At 38.4% G+C, this 23,189-nt stretch overlaps 2 protein-coding genes across 2 annotated transcripts in view; one reads left to right on the forward strand and one right to left on the reverse strand.

The window, feature by feature from the left end:
* Nucleotides 1-23,189, forward strand: part of LOC109425214 (tyrosine-protein phosphatase Lar) — an 830,826-nt gene that overhangs the window by 310,674 nt on the left and 496,963 nt on the right. The gene's annotated exons all lie outside the window — the stretch shown is intronic.
* Nucleotides 1-23,189, reverse strand: part of LOC109414018 (myosin-I heavy chain) — an 87,239-nt gene that overhangs the window by 35,925 nt on the left and 28,125 nt on the right. The window contains 2 exon segments of the mRNA XM_062851022.1: nt 10,875-11,047; nt 11,139-11,310. Of these exon segments, the coding sequence (XP_062707006.1) occupies nt 10,875-11,047; nt 11,139-11,310 (345 nt within the window).

Consider the following 23,189-nt stretch of genomic DNA (forward strand, 5'->3'; position numbering starts at 1 on the left):
TTGTTCGATCTGTCGTCGTAAGCATTGTTCCGCCTACGGCAGCGCCGCTTCGCCACCGGAAAGGCGGCTAGGCCACGCAGAAGACCAATTCGTTCCCGCACCGTCACCCGGAGGCCCATTCCGCCACCGAAATCCGCGGCGTTACCGGTGGGTCCATTATTTGGGCTTAGAAGCTCCACCACAAGTTTAGCTTCGTCAAGCCCAAGGCGCCTGGCGCCGCCGCTGTACCCGTTTCTCCATCGCGAGGCCCAACGTCTCGCCGCCGTACTCTTTGCGGCACAATAAGCACAGTCGCCGCAGAACCAGCAGCCCCGCCACGTAGTAGTTCAGGGCCCATTACCGTGACCTCCGCATCATCCGGTGCCGCCATTTTTGAACAAAATTTCACTAAAAAATGGTTTCTGCAAAAACGAAAAACATTTTCTGCAGCGTAAAAAATCAGAAGATACCCTGATCCATACTCTACATGTGCACGAAAACCGATTTTGAAAATATTGCTTCTAGAGGGTCTTGTTTCCCGGACTGAAAAAAATCCCGGGATTCGGGATTTTTATTTTCCAAATCCCGGGATTTCCCGGGATCCCGGGAAAAATCTAAATTTTCTAAAAAACGATTAAAAAGCTAATGGAACGATTTCTTAAGCACTTTTAATTAATTTCGATCAACTAATAACCATTATATTCGAAAGAAAATACATATTTCATAGACATATGATTGTGTGAGGGCAGTTGGAGACATTCAAAGGTATTTGAAAATTTTCAAACAAAGTTCATCTTCTTCCGCAATAGGTTAACTTGGGCTATAGGTTAACTTCTGCCTTACTAATCCGAAGGAATTTTTTGACAGAACTTGATGATATTTCTAGAGTAATCCCTTATAATTTACCCTGAGACGTGAATCAATTCTGTGTGAGAATTTTATGACGGAGTTAAAATGGCAGTATTAGAATGATGATTTGAAAATTTCAAACGGCAATTTCTTAAGATATTATTTGTCCGCATTTTGTTTTTTTTTTTTCTTTAAGAAAATGTGTGACTATTTCAATTATAATTGGATATACATTCATGTTAACATTTTAGAATTTCGATTAGTTTTTTTTTTGGTGAAATACATTGAAGAAACTGTGGAAAAAATCCAGAATAATTCAAGACGGACCCTCTCAACAAACTTCTTGTTAAACTGATATGAATATCTTCAAAAAATCCTTATAAAATTCTTTCAAAAATTTTATTTATGATTTCCCTTTTAACATTTCTATCCCGAAAGTCCATTGATCTTTTTTTTTCTCGATTTATTTGGCAGGATGACAACTTAAACAATTTCTTCAGATGTTTTTTTTTGTGGTTTTTACAACTTTTCTTTTATATTTCTATTATTCCTATTATATAGTATTAAATTATATTCTTCGATTTTATTGTACGATTCGCTTTATTTCTTTTTTTTTTTGCAATTCGATATTGCTCTGTTTTTAACCATAAATCATCACAGAAATATCTGCAGAAGATCTAAAAACGGTGTGCTGTTCCTTCTTGTGAATAAATTCCTGATTTCTCTTAGAAATTTCGTCAAAATCATAATTTGTATTATCTCTAGTGATTGTTGAAATGAGCTCCGCAGAAAATTTCGCCTGGACTTAAGAACAAAATGTCTCAACGAATTTTATCGGAAATATCTTTACGAAATCGTCAACAAATATTTCAAAGATTGTCAAAGTCCTGCAGAGGTTAGGGGTTGTTTATCCGTTTTCTTTTGAAAATTCTGCGAATTTTCCTCATAATTTAAACGTAAATGTGCAAGCAATTGATCAGGGCTGTTGAATATTATATAACAACACAGTATTCTTAACGGATAACTCAGGAAATATCTAAAAATATTTGCAACAGTTTACATATTTCACATATTGTAAGAATGTTGAACATTGCCATAAATTCCAAGAATACTACCAGAACAATCTAGCTTAAAATAAATCATTTTATTTTACATTCCGATATTCTGTCTGTTGATTCAGTTTGATAATAATTGTAATGTAACGCCACATAAATGAAAAATGGAAAGGCAGTAATAAATTGTAAAATGTAAAATCAATGTAAAAACAAAAGATTTCGGCTCAGTTATGCCCATGTGGCGCCCGAGCCTTCCAAATAAACGAATAAGTAAAAAAAAATGCAAAATGAATGATATAAATTCAGCCAAAATATCTTTGGTATAATTAGTTGGACTTTCATCTAAACTGGATTTAAGTAGAAATAAACTATACCTGACAGATAGCGTAGAATTGGATGGAAAAAAAAGGAAACATTGATAAAGAGAAGATTTCAAAGTGAAAACATTTGTTTTAATATTGCCATTTTTTAATTTTCGGGAAATCCCGGGAATTTTTTAAAAATATCCCGGGATTCGGGATTTCTCAGATCCCGGGATATCCCGGGATTTTTGTCCCGGGAAATCCCGGGCAAGACCCTCTAATTGCTTCGTTATTCAATAAAAAATCAAAAACCAAAAAAATTAGGAAATGCTTCCAGTTTCGCCTTAAAGAAGGGATGGCAAAAATGTTCGGGATAGGAAACTTTTTTTCTTCTCAAAATAAAGTTCAACAAGCTATAGCTATTCATAGAGGACATTACGAATTCTCAAATTTTGACTGTTTTTCAATCTATTTTATGTGCATCATTGGTACAAATTTTGGCTCGATTGGGTGATCTTTCGCGAGGCTAGAACCGTTCTCGTAAAACACTATTTTTTAGACAACCAATGAACTAGCATATCTCGGAAACCAGTGAACCAAATTGAATAGAATGTTGAACATTTATCGATTCTTCAAAAACCTTTACAATATGCTCCTTTTGAACGTTGTAAAAAGTTATGATGGATTGACCCTTTTTGGATCTTTCTCGAAAAAAACGTTATTTTTTTACATCAGTGTAACACAGCGGTAGACCCCCTCCCTCCTCTCTTAGTGTTACGTAATATGCGAACGAATCCTTAGGGAAATTTATGTGGTTTCTCCGGACGATATTGCCGAGGCTTGAAGAGTGTTTGAAGAAGTTATTATTATTACTATTTATTACGGAACTTTACCGTTATTGTGGCATTCGTGTCAGTTTGAAGAAGTGAAAATAGAAATTTGCAAATAAAATTCAAGATTTTTTTTGTTAGAATTTGGAAGAAAGCTCTGGAAGATGTTCTAGAGATAATAACAGAAATATTTATAAATATTGGGAGCATTCCTGGTCAAGTCTCTGACAAAATTACTAGAGCACTAAAACTTTAGTTGAATGTCTTGGTGATATTTTAACCGGTTTCTATAGCGACTTTTTGACAGAATATCAACACAAAAAAAAATCTGGATTATTACATGGGGAACTTCGGGCAAAATTTATCTAGACATTCGATCATAGAACTTTCAGACAGAGGCAGACCCAGCTAATAAAATTCTTGCGGAATTTACTTTTACCATTTTTTTGTCCGAATTCCCCGTGGTATAACTTTGTAATTGAGATGTTTTTTTTTCTTAAATGAATTGGAGAATCCTTTCTCGGGTCTCCGTTGGAAATTAATTCTGATACTATTTGATGATATTAAGTGTTCACCAATCTTTTCAAACGGATTTTTTTAATTTCTATAAATAATTCTGTCAAGTATACTTACATACTTGAAACGCTATTCACAAGGCTTTTACGATTTTTTTAAAATATTTTAACCACTATTTTACAAACAAATCTTCTAAGAAAGAGTATTTTCAACAATTCTCAGGGATGTCTCAGAAAGCATTCTCATAAAATTCCAATTTCATGAATTTTTCAACAAATTTGAAAAACGATAATTCTATCAACATACATATGTAATACCGGGATTTTTTTTTGTATTTACGAGTTTATATTTCCAGTTAAAAAAAGTATCTGAAATTTAAAAAGTTTTTTGAGCAGTTTCTACTTATGAGAGAAATGGTATTTCTTAAACCTGAGGGATTCAATAAGAAATATCTCAACAAGTTGTATCCTAACATTGCATCTGTGATTTCTGGTGAATTTCTGTGAAGCCCTTTAGGAGTTCTGGCAAGAATGTTCCGAGCAGATTTCCTAAATCCAGATTCGTTGAGCATTCTACTAATGATTTCAACAATATTTAAGAAAACTTCCTTCAGAGCTCTGCTGGGAAATGGTCAAGTAGTTTCACAGGTTTTAAAAATTCAACAAATTCCTAAAATTAAGGAGTGTATCGTAAAGTAGTTGAAAATGTTTACAATAGCCTCAAAAATTGTTTTATACAACTTTTGAGTAATTTTATTTTTGGAGATACTGTATAAATCCTTGAAAAAAGAAATGGCTTTTATGACTTTCTAAAAATGTTATTTCAACTGGGTTAAAAACTAGATTACTGAACACATGTTTTTAAATTTTGCACACCTTCTTAAAAATTGAAATTGCGAAAAAAGTTCGATAATGATCGAAAATTTGTGCGAATATATAAGCTCCAGAATCCTCATGATATAGGCAAATTATTTTTTTCAAGATAAATCTCCACTGCATTTAAGCACAATTCTTAAAAATGAAAAAAGGCCATTTTTGAGGAACCCCTTTTTTCTATGCCCCTGCATATCATGTTTACGCAAATAAAAAATACATAAAACGAAAAATTCGCATTTTTTTAAATAGGGTATGTTTTTTATTTTATGGACGAGTAACTTAGAGCAAAAAAAAAATAGAATTTTATAACCTTTTAAGATATTAGAAGCAGAGCTTCAAAGTTTGACAAAAAATAGACGTTTTTTTGGAATGGACCATTTTGTAGATATAGGAGATTTTTCTATCGAAAATATGAATTTTTGAAAGTCGGTGTTGAATGATATGTTATGTGTACATAACTCCTAACAAGCATCAGTATTTTCCAGATATTTTATCGTACAAATTTTATTCACTACAGATTTTTGAAATGTTGAAGAATCTTAACAAAATTGCATTTTGTGCAAATTTTTATTTTGAGGTGTATTCATTTAACCATATTTTCAATAATACTGATTATTTTCCAAATTTTTCCAAGCTGTTCCAAACTTAACTATATTGTGAAGATTTCATAGAAGAATCGAAATGAAAAGACCAACCCAGCTTCGAGATAGAGCATCCTGAACATTTTCCGATACACTCCTTAATTATCAACTTCAACATTGTATATTTACTGGAATACTCCATTTCTATAAATGAGAATTGATCATATACTATCTACATTTTACTATACACTAGAACTTAACAGTTGCCCTAAATAAGTGAATTTTGCTCGTGGACCTTTGAGATGGGACGAAGAAGGTTACTAGAGTCTCAGAGGAGCATTGAAAAAAGGATGGTTTGGATAATGTTTTAGGGAGCTCCAGGGTTTCAGACTTAAAGTGGGTTCAGGGGTTAAGGGCAGTTCCAAGGGTTAACGTTGAACAATTCGTCATTGAAATCATCGTCATCATCAAACATTTGAAAGCAGTTTTTTCGTTCAAAACAAAAGTCTTTGCTATGAAAATATATTTACTGTACTCCACATGAGGAATAAAATGCAGTGAATATATTTTCATGGTCGATATTTTGATTTACAGCGAAAAAACTGCTTTTTATGACTCCCGTTCGGTTTTAGATTCGGCCGAAAAAATGGCGTTTTTCCATTCGAATTACACAGTGTTACGCAATCCGTGGATATAATTCGTTTTTAAAATATTGCACCGCGAGTAGATTTAAACAGTGAGAATAATTTAAAATCGTGCGATTTGGAGTAACCATCGCGTGTGTGACGATTTTGGATGCATGAAACGCAAGCCGGTCACTGTCAGCATGCAAATCGACGACGACGAAAAAAAAACATTGAAACTAGCTGTTTTTGAACTCGATTTCAAGGAAGTGGACCAAATTTTTAGAGGTTGTGCGGCTTTGTGACGAAGAAGGGAAACACCACCAGGGTGCGAGGCCGCCATTTTTAAGAATCCAACATCTTGTATGAAAACATTTGTGTATCCACAAAGGATTCCATTGTGGATACACGATAGATGTTGGCTCCTGTCAGATGCATTAGGTGGGGTTAGGGTTGCCACATACGTGGGAAACACAGTGCGGGAAAAATATGTTGGGCAAAGGAACTGTGCGATCGCTATTTGAACTGTGCGGGTACATCTGGGAGAAAATCCGGAAGTCTTGACTTTGCTGATTGGATCGTGCGAATCAAGATTGACGGAAAACTCCATCACCTTCAGGACTTTTACCAGTTAAACCGGTGAGATCTTTCCTATTTGATTGCTTTCATCAGTTTGGAGATTCATAATCGTTAAATAAATTTATATTTTTAAGATGGGCCATCATTGAGAGGTCATGGGATCATAACGTTTTAGTTTATTTTCAGAGAGCGAGTAAAGGTGCTTAAGCCTAGGCATAAGGGCCAGGACATGGATTAAATACCTGTGTTCCATCCCCGGAAGAATCAAGGACCAAGGGGTGACATTTACATTCTTAGCATCGTCACCCCCACCGAATCTTACCATATTTTAATTTTGCTTTTTCATAAACTGAGCGGTTGGTACGAGATGTCCCCACTCATTGTCTTTATTGTTGCATTGAAAACGCTGCACAGTAGGCCTGGCCGCTTTAATGCTTGTAATGCATCTCCAATGTACTGCAATCATTAATAATGACAAGAAAAATGATGGAACTAGTCGATTCCATCATTCTCCAGGATTCTTTCAATGAATGGCTGTGTATGTGTAGACTAGACTAGACTAAACTAGACAGCGAAAAACTGCTTTTTATTTTCCGAAAAATGATGACGGATGCTTGAGCCTTAAGGGCAGGGGATTTCAGATTTTTCAGGGTCTTCCAAGGGGCTCCAGGGGGTTTAAGAGAAGTTTTAGGTTTAGAGCGGTTCATCGAGTTTTAGGAGATTTTAAAAAAGACACTACACCGTCTTCAGCCAGAGGCTGCACAGACTGAACATAACCAACACGAGACAACGGACAACACACATAACACCCAGTGGCCCAATGGAGAATTTTCCGTTTGGCGAAAAGTTTTCCCCGACTGGAGCGGGAATCGAACCCGCACTCCGAGGCTTACGAAACGCCTAGACGACTGACGCCGCTAACCGCACGGCCACGAAGCCCACAAAAGTGAGATTTTCAGGTGATTTCAAGGACGTTTCAGAGGAATTTAGTTGCCTGTTAAGGAATCTCTGGGGGTTTCAGAGGCGCACTTCAGAAGGGTTTCAGACGATCTCAGGGAATCTCAGGGGACTTTATGAGGATTTCTGGAAAAGCGTATTAGGTAGTTTTTAGGGGGTTTCATGAGGCTTCAGGGGAGTTTTAGGGTATCTTAGTGGGTTATACGAGATGTTCAGGAGGCTCAAGGGTCATTTTAGGGGATTAAGGTGTCACAGGGGTTTTCAAATGGTCTAATAGGATCTCAGGGGATTTTTGGATGTACATATGACTGGCCTTCAATTCACATCTCACAAAATACTGCTACTGAATTATTGAAATAAATTACTTTTTTCTCGTCGGTAAATTGTAAACAAACAAGTTGTCTTCGTCCTTGGGAAGACGCAGGAAAATGTGGGCGTGGATTTTCTGCTCACGAAATATCGTACTTTACAACCACAGAGAAAGATGTCTTTGTTACACTGTGATGGCATTTTATGATGGGCAAAAATAATAATCGAAATATTTTGGTAGTTATTATAAAGCAACTACATCAATCTGAGCTTTCTGCTCAATAGTACTTTGCATAAATTTAAGTAGTGAAGAATTTGACCGACTTTTAGAATGCACAACTACGATCAGACCATAATTTTTAACATACTATGTATTATTAGCGTGGTTCAAAAATCGTTTTTGCTCCACACCGCTTATTCGATTCTCAACCAGATTCCAAGCCTTCTCCCAAAAAAATGAGCTGATTCCCGGGTAGAGGCTAATGGCAAACAAAGGACAAAATAATAACTGGTTTTGACATCATATCTCGTTTTGCCATTCTTCTGTTATTATGAAAAACTTAAAATGACAAATCAATAGCAAAATATACAATCATAACAAATCTTGTCATTGATATGTTATTCATGAATAATGCTAAATAACACATCAATAACAAAAATTACTATCATGGTGAAACTTGCAATTTAGCACCTTTTATAATGAATTGTATAAAATATCAAAACAATAACATAATTTACATTCCTAGCTAAATTTGCCATTATTTTGATATTGTGAGAATTTATTTATAAACATTAGGCACCATAACATATTTTACTCTTGATATACCATTAACTATTATATTGTATATTTCAAGCATAACTTTTCAATTCGACGTATCTCGCAAAAGTAAACAAATCCAAATTCTTTCGTTTTGAGTTTTTAATTTCCATAAAATAAAACTGTTTTTACATTGATTGATGAACTTAAATTTTATTGAAGAAAAAAAAAGAAATAGCTCATTTTACCTTTCTTCAGCTACTTTGAAATAATAACTGAATCTACCATTATTTTAAAATTGAATTTGAACAACTAAACCTACCATTATTTTGATCGCCACATAAAAAGCTAAATTTGTTCTTATTATGTTATCAATAACTCGAGAATGTCATATTTTGTTATTCACCGATAACAGTTAATTTGGGTCTTATTTTGTTATCAATATCTCAATAATAACTTATTTTGTTCTTCAATTTAATCCGCATGCCTTACCATTACTTTGTTATTACAATGGCAAAATAAGTTATTTTTAAGTTTTTCTGCTACCAAAATTTTGTTATTATTTTTGTTATTTTAACTCTTATTTCAAACAAACAAATAACACATTTTACCATTCAAACATTCTGTTTTAATGGTAAAATTTGCCATTCTTTTGCCATTAAGCCCTACCCGGGTTTGGTTGAAAATTGAGAGTGCACAAGCCCTTCAAAGTTTGTATGAAAATTACTATGGGAAAAGGGCGTTTTTCATTCAATTGACCGTAGCATTTCCTCAAGTGCCCTAGAGTTTTAGTTAACCCTTGGTACTCCTAGGCTACGCTACCAGCTACAAGTTTGCCGCATTCAAATCTGACGCCTCATTAATTAGTTATTGATTTATATCCAGAATGAAAATCTTTGATCATGATGATTACACTATTCGATGGGCATCACTGCAATTTGCCTTGAAACATAGTAGCCATTATGTATGTGTGCTATCTTTGGCGCCATGTGCAACAATGTTGCCTGCTGGGTAGCTGAACGATCACTGTTAAAGTTTCTGCAGTTGGATAAAAATTGATAACTAATTAATGAGGCGTCCGATTTGAATGTGGTCTTCGGCATAGTTGTAGCTGAGTTCGCCCCACTGTGAGACTAAAAAAATCTTATTTTCTCTTACTCCGACGTTTTGCTTTGTATCGGGGCAAGTGGGACTTAAAAAAATGCTAGTTTAGTTTTGTCAAGCCAAAAAATTTCAAACATAAATAATTTTATAATTTCAATGGTTCTAAAAGACATTGTTGGTATATTTTTTCTTATTAATGGGCATTAAAACTGTTTCAAAATGTTTACATTCTGTATATTATGCATATAATGAAAAGTTGAGTAGATCTTCATTTACTCCGTATCATGGGGCAAGTGGGACCTATTTGGAATGTTACAAATGGCTATATATGATTGCTGCTTATATGTAAGGTAGCATAAATTATAAATATCTTATGCGAATATTTATGTTTAGCGATTCATGTTAGAAGAGTTTTGTGGTATCGTGCATAAATTACGTAACACATATAATGATAAATCACAGTGAAAAAAATGATTTAACTCTAGCAGCTCGTGCAAAACAAATTGACTTTTTTTTCATACAAAAAGCGCCACAAAGTTAAATGCCGAAAGATTTCCAAACTTGCTTTTCATATTACGTAGTTGATGAATCTTCCAAAAAATTTTTCAAGCTTTACAGATGTTATGTTTTCCCTTACATAAGTTTACGATCATTATATAAATATTTTTAAATCGTGAACTTTGCATAAGTCGTTTTCCATTTTTTTCATTCTTTACGGCTGATTCCTTAACACTCAGTAAAACTCATTATGCAGCGAAAAACGAAAAAATAATAGAATCTGCTTGGATGAAAATATAAAATAATAGATGGTTTCGAAAAAAAAAATGAACTACCCAAGAATCAGCTATATCATCAGAATAAAAGTAATTAAGTATAATTAAACGGTTCATTACTTAAGGCGCCGATTTACCTTCACTTTTGTGTAAATTTCGACTTAGGCTGAAGAAAGCGAGATTAAACTATGAAAATGTGTTTGTTAACTCTCATAGGTCTCACTTGCCCCAGATGCTGAAATGCACTGGGGCAAGTGAGAGCAGTTGTCTAAAGGTAACAAATGAAAATAAATTACAGCTTTTTCGCTTGAAATAATTTGCAAGCACTCCACATGTTATCCTAAAACCAAAAAAGTTTTACTTTATTTGTTATTCTATTTTAAAACGACGAATGTAGTGGGGTACGCTAATCGCACTTAGTGAATTGAAAATGACACATGAAAAACAATAACATATATGGTCTCTTTATGGTGAGAACAATAACAATTTTTGAATTCAAAGTATCCGTCTATGTGATACCTGTGTTTTCCATGAAGAATGTTTGCCTTGAAATAGAAAAATAAAAAAAATTATAGCTGTAGGTCTCACTTGCCCCGGATTCTCACTTGCCCCGGGGTACCTTATTTGTTCTTCAAAATAAAAAGTATCATGTCTGTTTATTTAAATTAAATAAATATATGGCATCCCTGTTTACTGAGGCTTCAAGTACACAGGGTCAACTATTTGACAAAGTTCAAGTTGCATCCTATGTACTAAAACCCTCACGAATCCAGTATAAAACTTACAATCCGACTCGATTCCGAGTTTGTGGAGGTTTTGGCCGAGCCCAGCGATCGGAGCACGGTGAAAGCGGCGGCCAGATGTTTGAATGCGTCAGTTTCGGGACCCCCTCCGGCCACTGCGAATAGCTGCCGGAGGAGCAACATCGAGCAGTGCGTCTTGCCAGAACCGGATGTACCTTTTTGATTAGCAATTAAATGAATCATGGGTTACATTTAGGATTATTTATGGAATTTTACTCAACTAGTGGATTGAAATGTGATACGAACCTGATAGAATGATGGCTTGGGGGTAGCCTGTTTCCGCTTGCTGCCGGACGGCTTCTTGTACTATTTTGCGCAGTTGAGGTGCTAATGGGACGGAACGGGTTGACGATAGTGTTAGCGGATTACCAACATCGTGATATGGGTTTACGGAGAGAAGAATCGGTCCAACGTTGGTCTGAAATTAGAAAAGACGAATAAAGGGATGTGGCATTAGATGTGTTTAATGTTTGATTAAAATAAATCGTTAATTCGTTTTATACGACCATCGAATCCTGTGATGTCCAGGGTCACCCCAGTTTTTCATATACAAACAAAAAGATATACATGTAGATTGTAGGCACATTGTTAACGAAACATCAACAATTTAATTAGATTATATGTATTAACAAACATCCAATAACTCCAGTCGTTTGAAAATTTTAATCCGTCGATCCAATTAAACTTAATTCAAGGCATCGACAACCTGCGCCATGCTTTAATGATCTGGTAGCATTCGACCATCAACTCCATTGCTTCTGAGCTGTATATATGGAGTAGTGTGGGAAACTGGCCTTCGGTCCGTGCTCCATTTTTGGTTTAACAAGTTTACCGTTCCCACTAAGAGACCATACCTCCCACAGCAGGTGATAGGTTACAATCGTTGCAATGTCAGTGCTTCAACAAACTGCGCCGCACCCAAATCAAATACTGGATGGAAAGAACTGAAGTAGCTTGTTTTGGATTCGGAAACACTCGCGGTAAATTTGGTTGCACATTCGGCCACCGTAACGTTTCTCAGTTGTCAGAGCAAGCAAGGCAATCAATCAGTGACATGTGTTGAGTCCGTTGAGTCAACTGATTAATGGGTCTCGTGTAGTAGATTACCACCATAAGCTACACCAACGTCACATAAATGAACTATCGCATAACTCCCATTTTCCAGAGTTGAGTAAGTTTTTTCCTGTCTTTCTTTTTTTCCTCAGTAGGTAGAGGTACCCGTATAATTCGATAAGCGCGGTAATAGGCGAAAATTTTTAATTGTACGGTATTGCGCGCGGTGCAGACAGGCATCATCCAATAAATTGGTCAGCGAGCGTCTATCGGGGAAGCTTCTTCACGTTTTTTTTGGTGTTGTCGGCTAGACACAACAGAGCTGGGCGGCCGTTGAAAAAAAGATCATCCACAATGATGGCACTCGACGGCGCAGTGCTGGCGAGTCAATGACCAAAGAGATGGAAAGTAATCGGAAAAGTGAAATGGGCAAACCGGCACAAAAGAAAGTGATTGTTTTTGTTTGATGCGGTGATGTCGCGGAAAATATTGATAGAACAGCTGGGAAAAAGGTGAAGAATAAATACATTGAAATGGCTAGTTTACCACCTTACTCTGGTAACCAGGGCAAAAATATGAATTCGAAAATGAATACAATAGAAATTTGGTAGAAGCATTAGTTTTGGCCAGTCACTTGTTTGGTCATATCGGAATAAATGTTCTACTTTGGCCAGTGCCACTAATACAAAAATCAAGTATTAGCTTGATTTCTGCATTTTTTCTTCGAAATATAGATTGAAACTTTTCATTTGACACATTGGCAGTTTTCAATGGATCATTGGCTATTTTTACAAAAAAAAAACATTTCCCTTAGACTGGCCAAAACCGATGCCCGCACCCTATACCAAACAACAACAAAGCTTTTTGTTTCGTTTTAGCGTCCAAAATAACTGTGCAAACGGTGGGTTCGATTGTTGAGTCCCCTCGTTGATTTCGCTGCCACCATTTCTAGCACCATATTCCGGTATAGCATCCCTTATCGTTACAGCTGGAGATCACCACAGCAAATGGAATCGCAAATCAACCACGTTCGGATTGATGGATGGCACTTCTCCGAAATGATTGAAGACCTATCGTGACGCTAACATCGAATCTGACCAATGCAATGGTCAAAATGCGCCCAAAACATTCCGTCATTAACAATGTACAGTACCGGCGACCGCCTCAGTATGATCTAGAGCGACTTAAGCGACCGGATGTGGCCACCGCATACGCGCAAAATCACGTGGCAGCGTTGCCGGGCGAGGGTGTCAGCAGGATTGCTGGAGTACGGTCAAAAAAGTTATCAACAAAGCAGCCGAGAGCACTACCGGATACGTAGAACGGATAGACGAAACGATTGGTTCGAAGAGCGGATTTAAAGCAGAAGAAAATTGTGTTTTGCTCCTGGCCATCCGGATGATGAAAATCCGATACCCGTGACGAAACGCGTGATACCAACATTAAAGGCGATGAAAATGCCAAGATACCACCCGGATGAGCTGCAGTGAAGCTTGAAACCCTATCCACACCATGTCTATCCTTGAAATCATGTGACCCGCCAACCTCGAGCAGCCACGAGTCTCATCCCAATACTAACCTCGGTTAAGAAAGTTATCAACTGTATGTAATTAGATACCAAAAAATGAATTTCAGCTCCGTAAAGCGTTACACGCGATTGAGCTCAAAAATATACGAACAAGATAAAAAAAGCAGAAGAAAGCATCGCGAGCACCCGACGAAATGTGGAGTGATACAGACAGAAGCGGAAACATGGGCGGAAGTTCTACCAGAAGCACAACGCATACGCAAAGGCTTCGTGTCGCAAACGACGAGCACTTGAATAGCACAGACAATGAAGGAAAAGACTATGATTGTGCAGAAGAGGACGGGAACGAACCAACTCCCACGCTAAGGGAAGTTAAGGATACCATCTATCAGCTCAAAAACAACAAAGCAACTGGTAAAAAGGCATCGCAGCTGAACTCATCAACATTAGACCGGAAAAGTTGGCCCCGGTTAACAGTCAAGATCTGGGAATCCGAACAGCTACCGGAGGAGTGGAAGGAAGGGTTAATCTGTCCCATCCACAAAAAAGGTGACAAGTTAATGTGTGAGAACTTTCGAACGATCGCCATTTTGTATGCCACTTACAAAGTGCTATCCTAGATCATGTTCCGTCGGACGGTGGGAAAACATAGGTATAAAACGCGAATATATTCAATATCTCTGCGTGGAGTGGATGGATGCGAATGAATTTTTGACACAAACTGCAAAAATCTCTATAGTTTCAGATAAGGAGGGTGCCGATCGCCGCCCTACTAATCAAAATTGCTCTGGAAAGTGTTATCTGACGAGCCGGGCTCAACAGCCGGAGTACGGTCTTCACGAAACCTTGCCAAATTGTTTATATTTAGGATATCATGTATATTATTGCAAGTGCATTTGGAACGCTGGCAGAACCGTACACCCGCTTGAAACGTGCCGCAGCAAAGGTCGGATTGGTGGTGAATGTTGAGGCAATGTTAAGATAGACGGGGACTATTTTGAGGTGGTAGAAGAATTCGATCAAATCGACCACGTTCTAATCAACGGCAAATTCTTCTCGGATATATCCAATGTCCGCACATACCGCAGGGCGAATATAGTTTCGGATCACTACATAGTCGCTGTATGCATGCGCTCAAAACTTTCGACAGTTATTTATTACCACGCGTCGAAGTCGAACGCCACTGCTAAACAACGAGCAACTGCGTAACGTAGAAGTGGCTCAAGACTACGTGCAGCAGCTAGCAGTGGCCCTACTAACGGAATAGCAGCTTGGCTCAGCTGCACTTGAAGATGGCTGTAGGGACATCCGATTCGCCATAGGTAGTACTAGGCTTCGCGACTCCAAATCGCAGAAACGACTGATAGGCGAATGGGAACAGTTGAAAAACGAGAAGAATGCAGCATGGGCGAGAATGTTGCAACACCATACGAAGGCGAATGAGGCACGTTATAGACAGGCGCGAAACAGGCAGAACACTGTCTTCCGCAGACAGCAGCGCCAGTAGGAAGAACGAGATCAGGAAGCGATGGAAGAGCTGCACCGTGCTACGGACACACGGAAGCTACGAGAAGCTGAACCGCTCGTGCAGAGGCTTTGTGTCACAAGCGGACATGTGTCGAGACAATCACGGGAATCTTCTCACGAGTGAGCGCGAGGTGATCGAGAGGTAGCGGCGGCATTGCGATGAGCACTTCAATGGCGACGTTGCACAGTGGCTGATTTCGTCATTTTAGCGCGCTTAATTAATAACTTTTTATCTATGACCTTTAGCGTCATGGTGTCTTCGAGAAAGTTTTTCGCTATAATAAGGAGCTTCTTTTAAACTATTGTAAAAAAAGATCAATCCCCCTAAAAGTGAGATAGAAAATTTAGTTTTTGCATTTTTCAAGATACAAGGTTGGTGTCTTCACAAAAGTTGTAGATAATGTTATTTGTAGCAACTTTGTCAAAGACACCAAGTTTGTAACTCCGTTACTTTTCAAGATACGTTACGTTTTTTATCATCAGCCCCTTGAAAAGGGTTTCTGCGCAATAACTTTCGAAGGATTGATTCTACATTTTTCTGATGTTCTACAAAGTTATAGATAATGGTAAAACACATAACTTTGCCGAACACCACATCTCGCTAATTTCAAAAATAAAATAGTTATAACGGGTTTTGTAGTTTTTTGGGCCATATTTCAAGCATATATAAACTAGCTATAGGCAATTATATGCAAATTTCCTTTTACGCATGTAAATATACAAGTAATTGCCTCTCTTAGAAAGCCAAAACCATCAAACTGTAAGAGACTGTAAGATGGTTTTTGTACAGAAACTTTCAACCATCTATGTTACTTTTATATGGGATTTATCCGTATCTTCACCATTTTTTTTTGAGAGTTCATTACAGCTTGCATTTTTATTGTTATTGTAAGTGTGTGAATATATAGAAAGGATTGTGGTGCATTCTGCAACATTCATGAAGTACGTTACATGAAAAATTATCATCTTCTATTTTCTGACTAACTGGCAGTGCTGCACGTAGTCCACGAAAAGAACGCATAAAGTGCTACTTTTTTGTCAGATCACGATTAAACAGTACCTTACTGTAAAGTACAATAAGATTTATAATTAGCTATAACTATTGTAGACATGTACTAGAGGGAGCGTTCACAAAATATGTCAGGCGCAAGTTTAGAATTTGAGAAAAAATGGGACTTCATTCGCTCTTTTCGTGGACTACATGCAGCACTGTGAGTTAGTAAGAAAATATAAATAGATGGTAAATTTTCGTGTAACGTACTTCATGAATGCCCCAGAATGCACCACAATCAATTCTGTATATTCACACACACGTACAATAACAATAAAAATGCAAGCTGCCATGAACTGTCAAATAAATATGTTGAAGATATGAATAAATCCCATATAAAAGTAAAATAGATGATTGAAAGTTTCTGTACAAAAACCATCTTACAGTTTCTTACAGTTTGATGGTTTTGGCTTTCTCAGAGAGGCAATTACTTGTATATTCACATGCTTGAAAGGAAATTTGCATATAATTGCCTATAGCTAGGTTATATATGCTTGAAATATCACCCAAAAAACTATAAACACCGTTATAACTATTTTATTTTTGAAATTAGAAGAATGTCGTGTTAGGCGAAGTTATGTGTTTTACCATTATCTATAACTTTGTAGAACATCAGAAAAAATGTAGAATCAATCCTTCAAAAGTTATTGCGCAAAAACCCTTTTCAAGGGGCTGATGATAAAAAACGTAACGTATCTTGAAAAGTAACGGAGTTACAAACTTGGTGTCTTTGACAAAGTTGCTACAAATAACATTATCTACAACTTTTGTGAAGACACCAACCTTGTATCTTGAAAAATGCAAAAACTAAATTTTCTATCTCACTTTTAGGGGGATTGATCATTTTTTACAATAGTTCAAAAGAAGCTCCTTATTATAGCGAAAAACTTTCTCGAAGACACCATGACGCCAAATGTCATAGTTAAAAAGTTATTAATTATGCGCGCTAAAATGACGAAATCAGCCACTGTGCGTTGTAAGCACCGAAGGAGGCGTGGTAACAGATCTAGGAGCACGTGCGCAGAATTTTCAGCCCTTAACTTCCAAGAAATTTAGGAGGAAGTTGGCCGGTTGAAAAACAACAAAGCCGCTGGAGCAGATCAACTTACAAGTGAGCTTCTAAAATACGGCGGAGAAGCACTGGTGAGAGCAGTTCACTGGGTCATTAACAAGATTCTGGAGGAGGAAGTATTACCGAAAGAATGAATGGAAGGTATCGTGTGTCTCATCTACAAAAAGGGCGACATGTTGGATAGCGAGATCACTCTACTGAGCGCTGCCTACAAGATACTCTCTCAAGTTTTATGTCGCCGTATATCACTGATTGCAAGAGAGTTCGTGAATCGTGGGGCAACATCAGGCTGGATTCATGGGTGACCTGAACGCGCTACAACGGGTCAGATGTTCGCCATCCGCCATTTGTTGCAGAAATGCCGTGAATACAACGTGCCCACACATCACTTGTTCATCGACTTTAAATCGACGTATGATACAATCGTTCAAGACCAGCTATGGCAGATTATGCACGAATACGGATGACCGGATAAACTCATACGATTGATCAAGGCGACGATGGATCGAGTGATGTGCCTAGTTCGAGTATCAGGGACGTTCTCGAGTCCCTCAGATCTTGCAGAGGGTTACAGCATGTCGATGATCTTTCGGACTTGCTGTTCAGCATTGCATTAGAGGGTGTAATGAAGAGAGCGGTGATAAACACGAGTGGAAAGATTTTCACGAAGTCCGTTCAGCTGCTTGGTTTCGCTGATGACATCGATATTATTGATCGTAAATTTGAGCAAAGGCGAATCGGATTAGTCATTAATGTGTCGAAGACAAAGCACATGATAACAAAGGGCTTCAGGGAAGATTCACCACGCCCGCCACCCCGAATTACTATCGACGGTGATGAAATCGAGGCGATTGATCAATTCGTGTGCTTGGGCTCACTGGTTACCGCCGACAACGATACCAGCAGAGAAATTCAGAGACGCATTGTGGTAGGAAATCGGGATTACTTTGGACTCTGCAAAACTCTAAGACCGGTGGTCTTCTACGGGCACGAGACTTGGAACATTTTCATATTTTTTTTGCCTTTCTCGTACACTAAGTGTACTGGAAAGGCTATATGTTCACAGCAAAAATGACTTTTTGATAGAAGGCTCGGAGGGTTGAGTCACATATACCAATCGACTCAGCTCGACGAATTGAGGTGATGTCTGTGTGTATGTATGTGTGTGTGTATGTGTGTGTGTATGTGTGTGTGTATGTGTGTGTATGTGTACAAAAAAAACTCACATCACTTTTTGGCAGTAAACCTCATCCGATTTCAATGACCGACGGTTCATTCGACGCGGAATCTGGTCCCATTGTTTCCTATTGAAAATGGTTCGGGTCGGTTCAGCCGTTCCGGAGATATGGCCATTTAGGTGTTCCGGAACGGTACCCCAGGGAGGGACCAGATATGAAAATGCATCAAGCCTATGCATGCGACACATCAAACCACGGCATTTTCGATAACCTGATGAGCGGTAAGCAGAAAAATAGTCTAAGACCATATCTGAACCGGTAGTGTTCCGGAACCGGTTCCGGGTGTCCCGCCGGAAGTGGCAAATATCAAAGTGAACCAAACCCATGCATGAGACACATCAAACCACGGCATTTTCGATAACCTGATGAACGGTAAGCAGGAAAATAGTCTCAGACCATATCTGAACCGGTAGTGTTCCCGAACCGGTTCTGGGCGTCCCGCTGGAAGTGGCCCAATATACAATTTTACCAAACCCATGCATGCGACACATCAAACCACGGCATTTTAGATGATCTGATGGACAATGAGCAGGAAAATCATCTCAGACCATATCTGAACCGGTAGTGTTCCGGAACCGGTTCTAGGCGTTCCACTGGAAGTGGTCAAAAATACAATTGAACCAAACCCATGCATGCGACACATCAAACCACGGCATTTTCGATGACCTGATGGACAATGAGCAAGAAAACCATCTCAGACCATATCTGAACCGGTAGTGTTCCGGAATCGGTTCTAGTCGTCCCGCTGGAAGTGGCCAAATATACAATTGAACCAAACCCATGCATGCGACACATCAAACCACGGCATTTTCGATGACCTGATGGATAATGAGCAGGAAAATGATCTCAGACCATATCTGAACCGATAGTGTTCCGGAACCGGTTCTAGGCGTCCCGCTGGAAGTGGTCAAATATACTATTGAACCAAACCTATGCATGCGACACATCAAACCACGGCATTTTCGATAACCTGATGAGCGGTAAGCAGGAAAAAAAATAAAATCATATCTGAATCGGTAGTATTCCGAAACCGGTTCTAGGTGTCCCGCTGCAAGTGGCCAAATATACAATTGAACCAAACCCATGCATGTGGCACTTCAAATAACGGCATTTTCGATGACCTGATGGACAATGAGCAGGAAAACCATCTCAGATCATATCTGAACCAGTAGTGTTTCGGAACCCGTTCCGGGGTTCCCGCCGAAGTGGTTAAATCTGAAAGAGAAACAAACCCGTACATGCGTCACATCAAATAGCGCATTTTTAGATTACCTAATGAACGGCCAGCAAGTGTTTCGGAATCGGTTTTGAGTGGCCGGAAGAGGCCAAATGCAAAAGTAAACCAAATCCAGGCATGTGACACATCAAATCGTGGCTTTTGCAATAACCTGATGAACAGTTAGCTAGAAAATAGCATTACGTCACACTAAAGACAACTGGTAGTGTTCCGGAATTGGTTCCGAGAGTCCCGTCGAAATTGTCAAACCCTGCATGTGACACCTTCAATTTGCAGCGTTTTTGGTTAACCGATGAGCAGTTAACAAGACAATAATGGTAGACCATATTTGGTTCAGCCGGTAGTTACCCGGAATCCGATCCGGGTAGTAAAATGTAAAATTTAACCAAACCCATGGATGCGGTACATCAAATCACGACCAGTCTTGTAAACATTCGAGACTTTTAACTACCGCAGTCGGGTGTCAGTCGGCTTTGTTACATTCGTGCGCTATCGTTACCTCTTACCTACACACAACACGAGCAGTAGAACGAAGATCAATAAACATAAGAAAGGGTCAAATCAATGTCATCTGACACGATGACATATGTCTAAATCTAGCTTTACGCATAGATTTTCAGCCAATTCCGATTATGAATGTTAATATTAGTTTATTATTGCATGTTGCATTGAATACGACACACAGATGGGGAACATAGCTCTTATTATGGAAGAAGACAGGAATAACAAAAGCCGAACCGTCTCCCGAAGACGCTACCGTGGTGAAGTGCATTCGTTTGACATTTTTGTTTCGAACAGTAGTTTGATTGCTTATGTTGCGAATGTCGAAGACAAAGGAGGCCGAATATCGACGAAAAGGTTCAAATGACTGTGATCTCTAACAAGACTGGTCACGACTTATCGACAACCTGATGGCAAAATAGGGTCAGACCACATTAGATTCCCGGTAGTGTTGCGGGTTCAGCTGTGGCTTCGAAAGTGGTTAGAAGTAAAAGTGAAGCAAACCCATTCATGCGATATATAAAATCGCGGTGATTAGGTAAAGGTGAATAAATAGCAATAAAATATTATCAGACCATAATTGGGACAACCGGTAGTGTCATGGTCCGTGACTCATGGAATCAGATCCGGCTATCCCACCGGAAATTACCAAATATAAAAATGAACCAAACCCATACATACGACACATTAGATCGCAGATTTTTTGATAATCTAATGAACGGTTAGCAAGAAAATAGCCTTAGATCACATTAGAGACTAGCTGTTGTGTAGCAGAACCAACGTTCATGTGAAAAATTAAATCGTGGCTTTGTTTAATGACCTGATAAGCATTAGGTATGAACAACAGTGACGAATAGGTCTAAGTTCTCATATATGAGAACAAAATATAGACAAAACTAAAGCGATCTCATCAAATCGTACCATTTCAGATTCCTAAGGTGTAAATTTATAGCAGGATGGGTCAACGTTGAATAAAAAAAAAATAAGAATTTGATCGCGTCAACAGAAGATGGTGGCTGTTTTAAGGAATTTTGAGCTCCAAAACTATGTAAAATAAGTGTATTTGGTATGGGAAATATGTTCGGAGTCCACCAGAGTATCCAAGATAGTGGTCCAAAGTCCAAGATAATGGCCCAGTATTCAAGTTAGTGCCTGTTTTATACGATTTTTAATTCTTGCATTATGGGCATATTTTGTATGAAAATATGTCCAGAATTCAAAATTTGTAATCAGAAAACCCAAGCTAAGCGCTGTTTCACAAGGTCTGCAATATGACTATAGTTTGAATGGGGAAGAATGCCGGTCTTCGTCCAAAACTGGTAACCAGAAAATCATAAACGACATGCCAAAATTCAATACGGCGACTATTTTATGTAATTTTAGGTGCAGAGTCCAAAAATGAATACCAGAACATCCAAGATGGTGTCTCAATGTTCAAGATGGCGGTTAGTTTAGTTGGGGTAGATATCCGGAGTCATAAAATGATGACCGGAAAATCTAAAATGACGTTTCAAAATTTTGCGGCTTCATGACACTTGTTTGGTTTGAGTTTTGGATCGTTGTCTTATACTTTCTGAATATTGGATGTTATGCTAATATAAAATGTATCCATATTGAGTAGATTTAGCAAGCAGTTTACATTTTGTATTTATGTCAATGTCATCAACATGTCGCTCGAGTTTTGTTGAAAGGATATTTTAAAGCACGAGAAAGGCATCATCACCGCTAGGTGGATTAATTAGGGTTTTATTGGCAGTGTAATGGTCATCGTGCTCTATTTATCTCAACCTAAAATGTTTTGATTAATTAGTTCATAATTAGAGTTAGCAAAAGATGATCAAAATATTTGAATGGTTTTTAACAGAAAATTGACTTTATTTAATTGACTGTTGGACTGGCCCGGACTAGTCACAAATAAGTGACTGGCTACCATGCATGAAGTCCGCTAGACGTATGGGTTCATTGTATTGGGGTTTCCTGAAGCGGTATCTAGAAAACTGCGTTAGAGTGCCTGTACCAGTTATCGCACTAAGAGAAACTATTTCTACAAAAATGAGAAAAAGAACGACGAATGTCACGGATATGTCAAATGATTGATTTATTTTCATACTTTACAGGAAAAATACAGAAACGGAACCAAAACTACTTTAAGTATTTCAGGCCAAACATTTCAATAGGTCCTATCTGCATTTGAGAGGCTCTCTTTGTTCACTTTCTCTTTCAATTATTGCAATGTAATGGTACACTACTTTTGCAGTACAAATCAAAAGACGATTGTTTCGACCATCGTTCAATGCAAGGAGACAATCATAATACAAATAAACAGCTGAGATATTAACGAAAGAGAGGGAAACCAAAGAGAGCCTCTCTTCTGCAGATTGGACCTTTAGACATGTTTGGCCTGATTTATCACGGCGTGTGCCAATGATAGGAACCCTGTACCAGTTTTGGACACATTTGTTAATTTGGGTTCCACTTTGCACTTTTTACATGCATTCCTTATGGGATTAGCCATAGCTGGTATACTTATGGCGAAATAGGGTGCAAGGAAGCCGAAAAGTTAAAGAAAATGATTTATTTCTATCATAATTTGAGCAAATTGTGAAGTTTGAATGGATGCAACCATATTTTGTGGCACGGTAAAGGCTGGGTATGCTGCGCAATTCAGATCCCATTGTGATCCACTAGCCTCTGCCCAGCAACTCCTATCCCTACCTCCACGCGGTACCGGCCGGAAACTATGAGCAACCTTAGGGAAGATCGGGTAACCAACCCCGGTGGGAACTTTGGTCGTAGGCTGACAGGGAAGGGGGGGTTTGCTTCGGCACACCTGAGCGTCTGTTTTCCAGGAGGAGTGGCTCACAACAGCGTCTGATCCCCATGTTAGGGGCGGCTGATCTACGTCCGAGTGCCAGGGAAGGACTCTAAGCTCAACTGTGCACTATGGTCCACCGGAAAGTAGGGGGTTTGTGTCAGGCCCTACGAGCCAGCCGTAAAAAAACCATTGTAACGGAAAATCAGCAACAGAATAATACGAACCGAGACCAACGGCAACGACCCCAGCGAACAAAATGGACTTGTGATTGGAAA

The sequence above is a fragment of the Aedes albopictus genome, chromosome 2 (assembly GCF_035046485.1).
Source record: "Aedes albopictus strain Foshan chromosome 2, AalbF5, whole genome shotgun sequence".
In the NCBI taxonomy this organism is placed as follows: domain Eukaryota; kingdom Metazoa; phylum Arthropoda; class Insecta; order Diptera; family Culicidae; genus Aedes; species Aedes albopictus.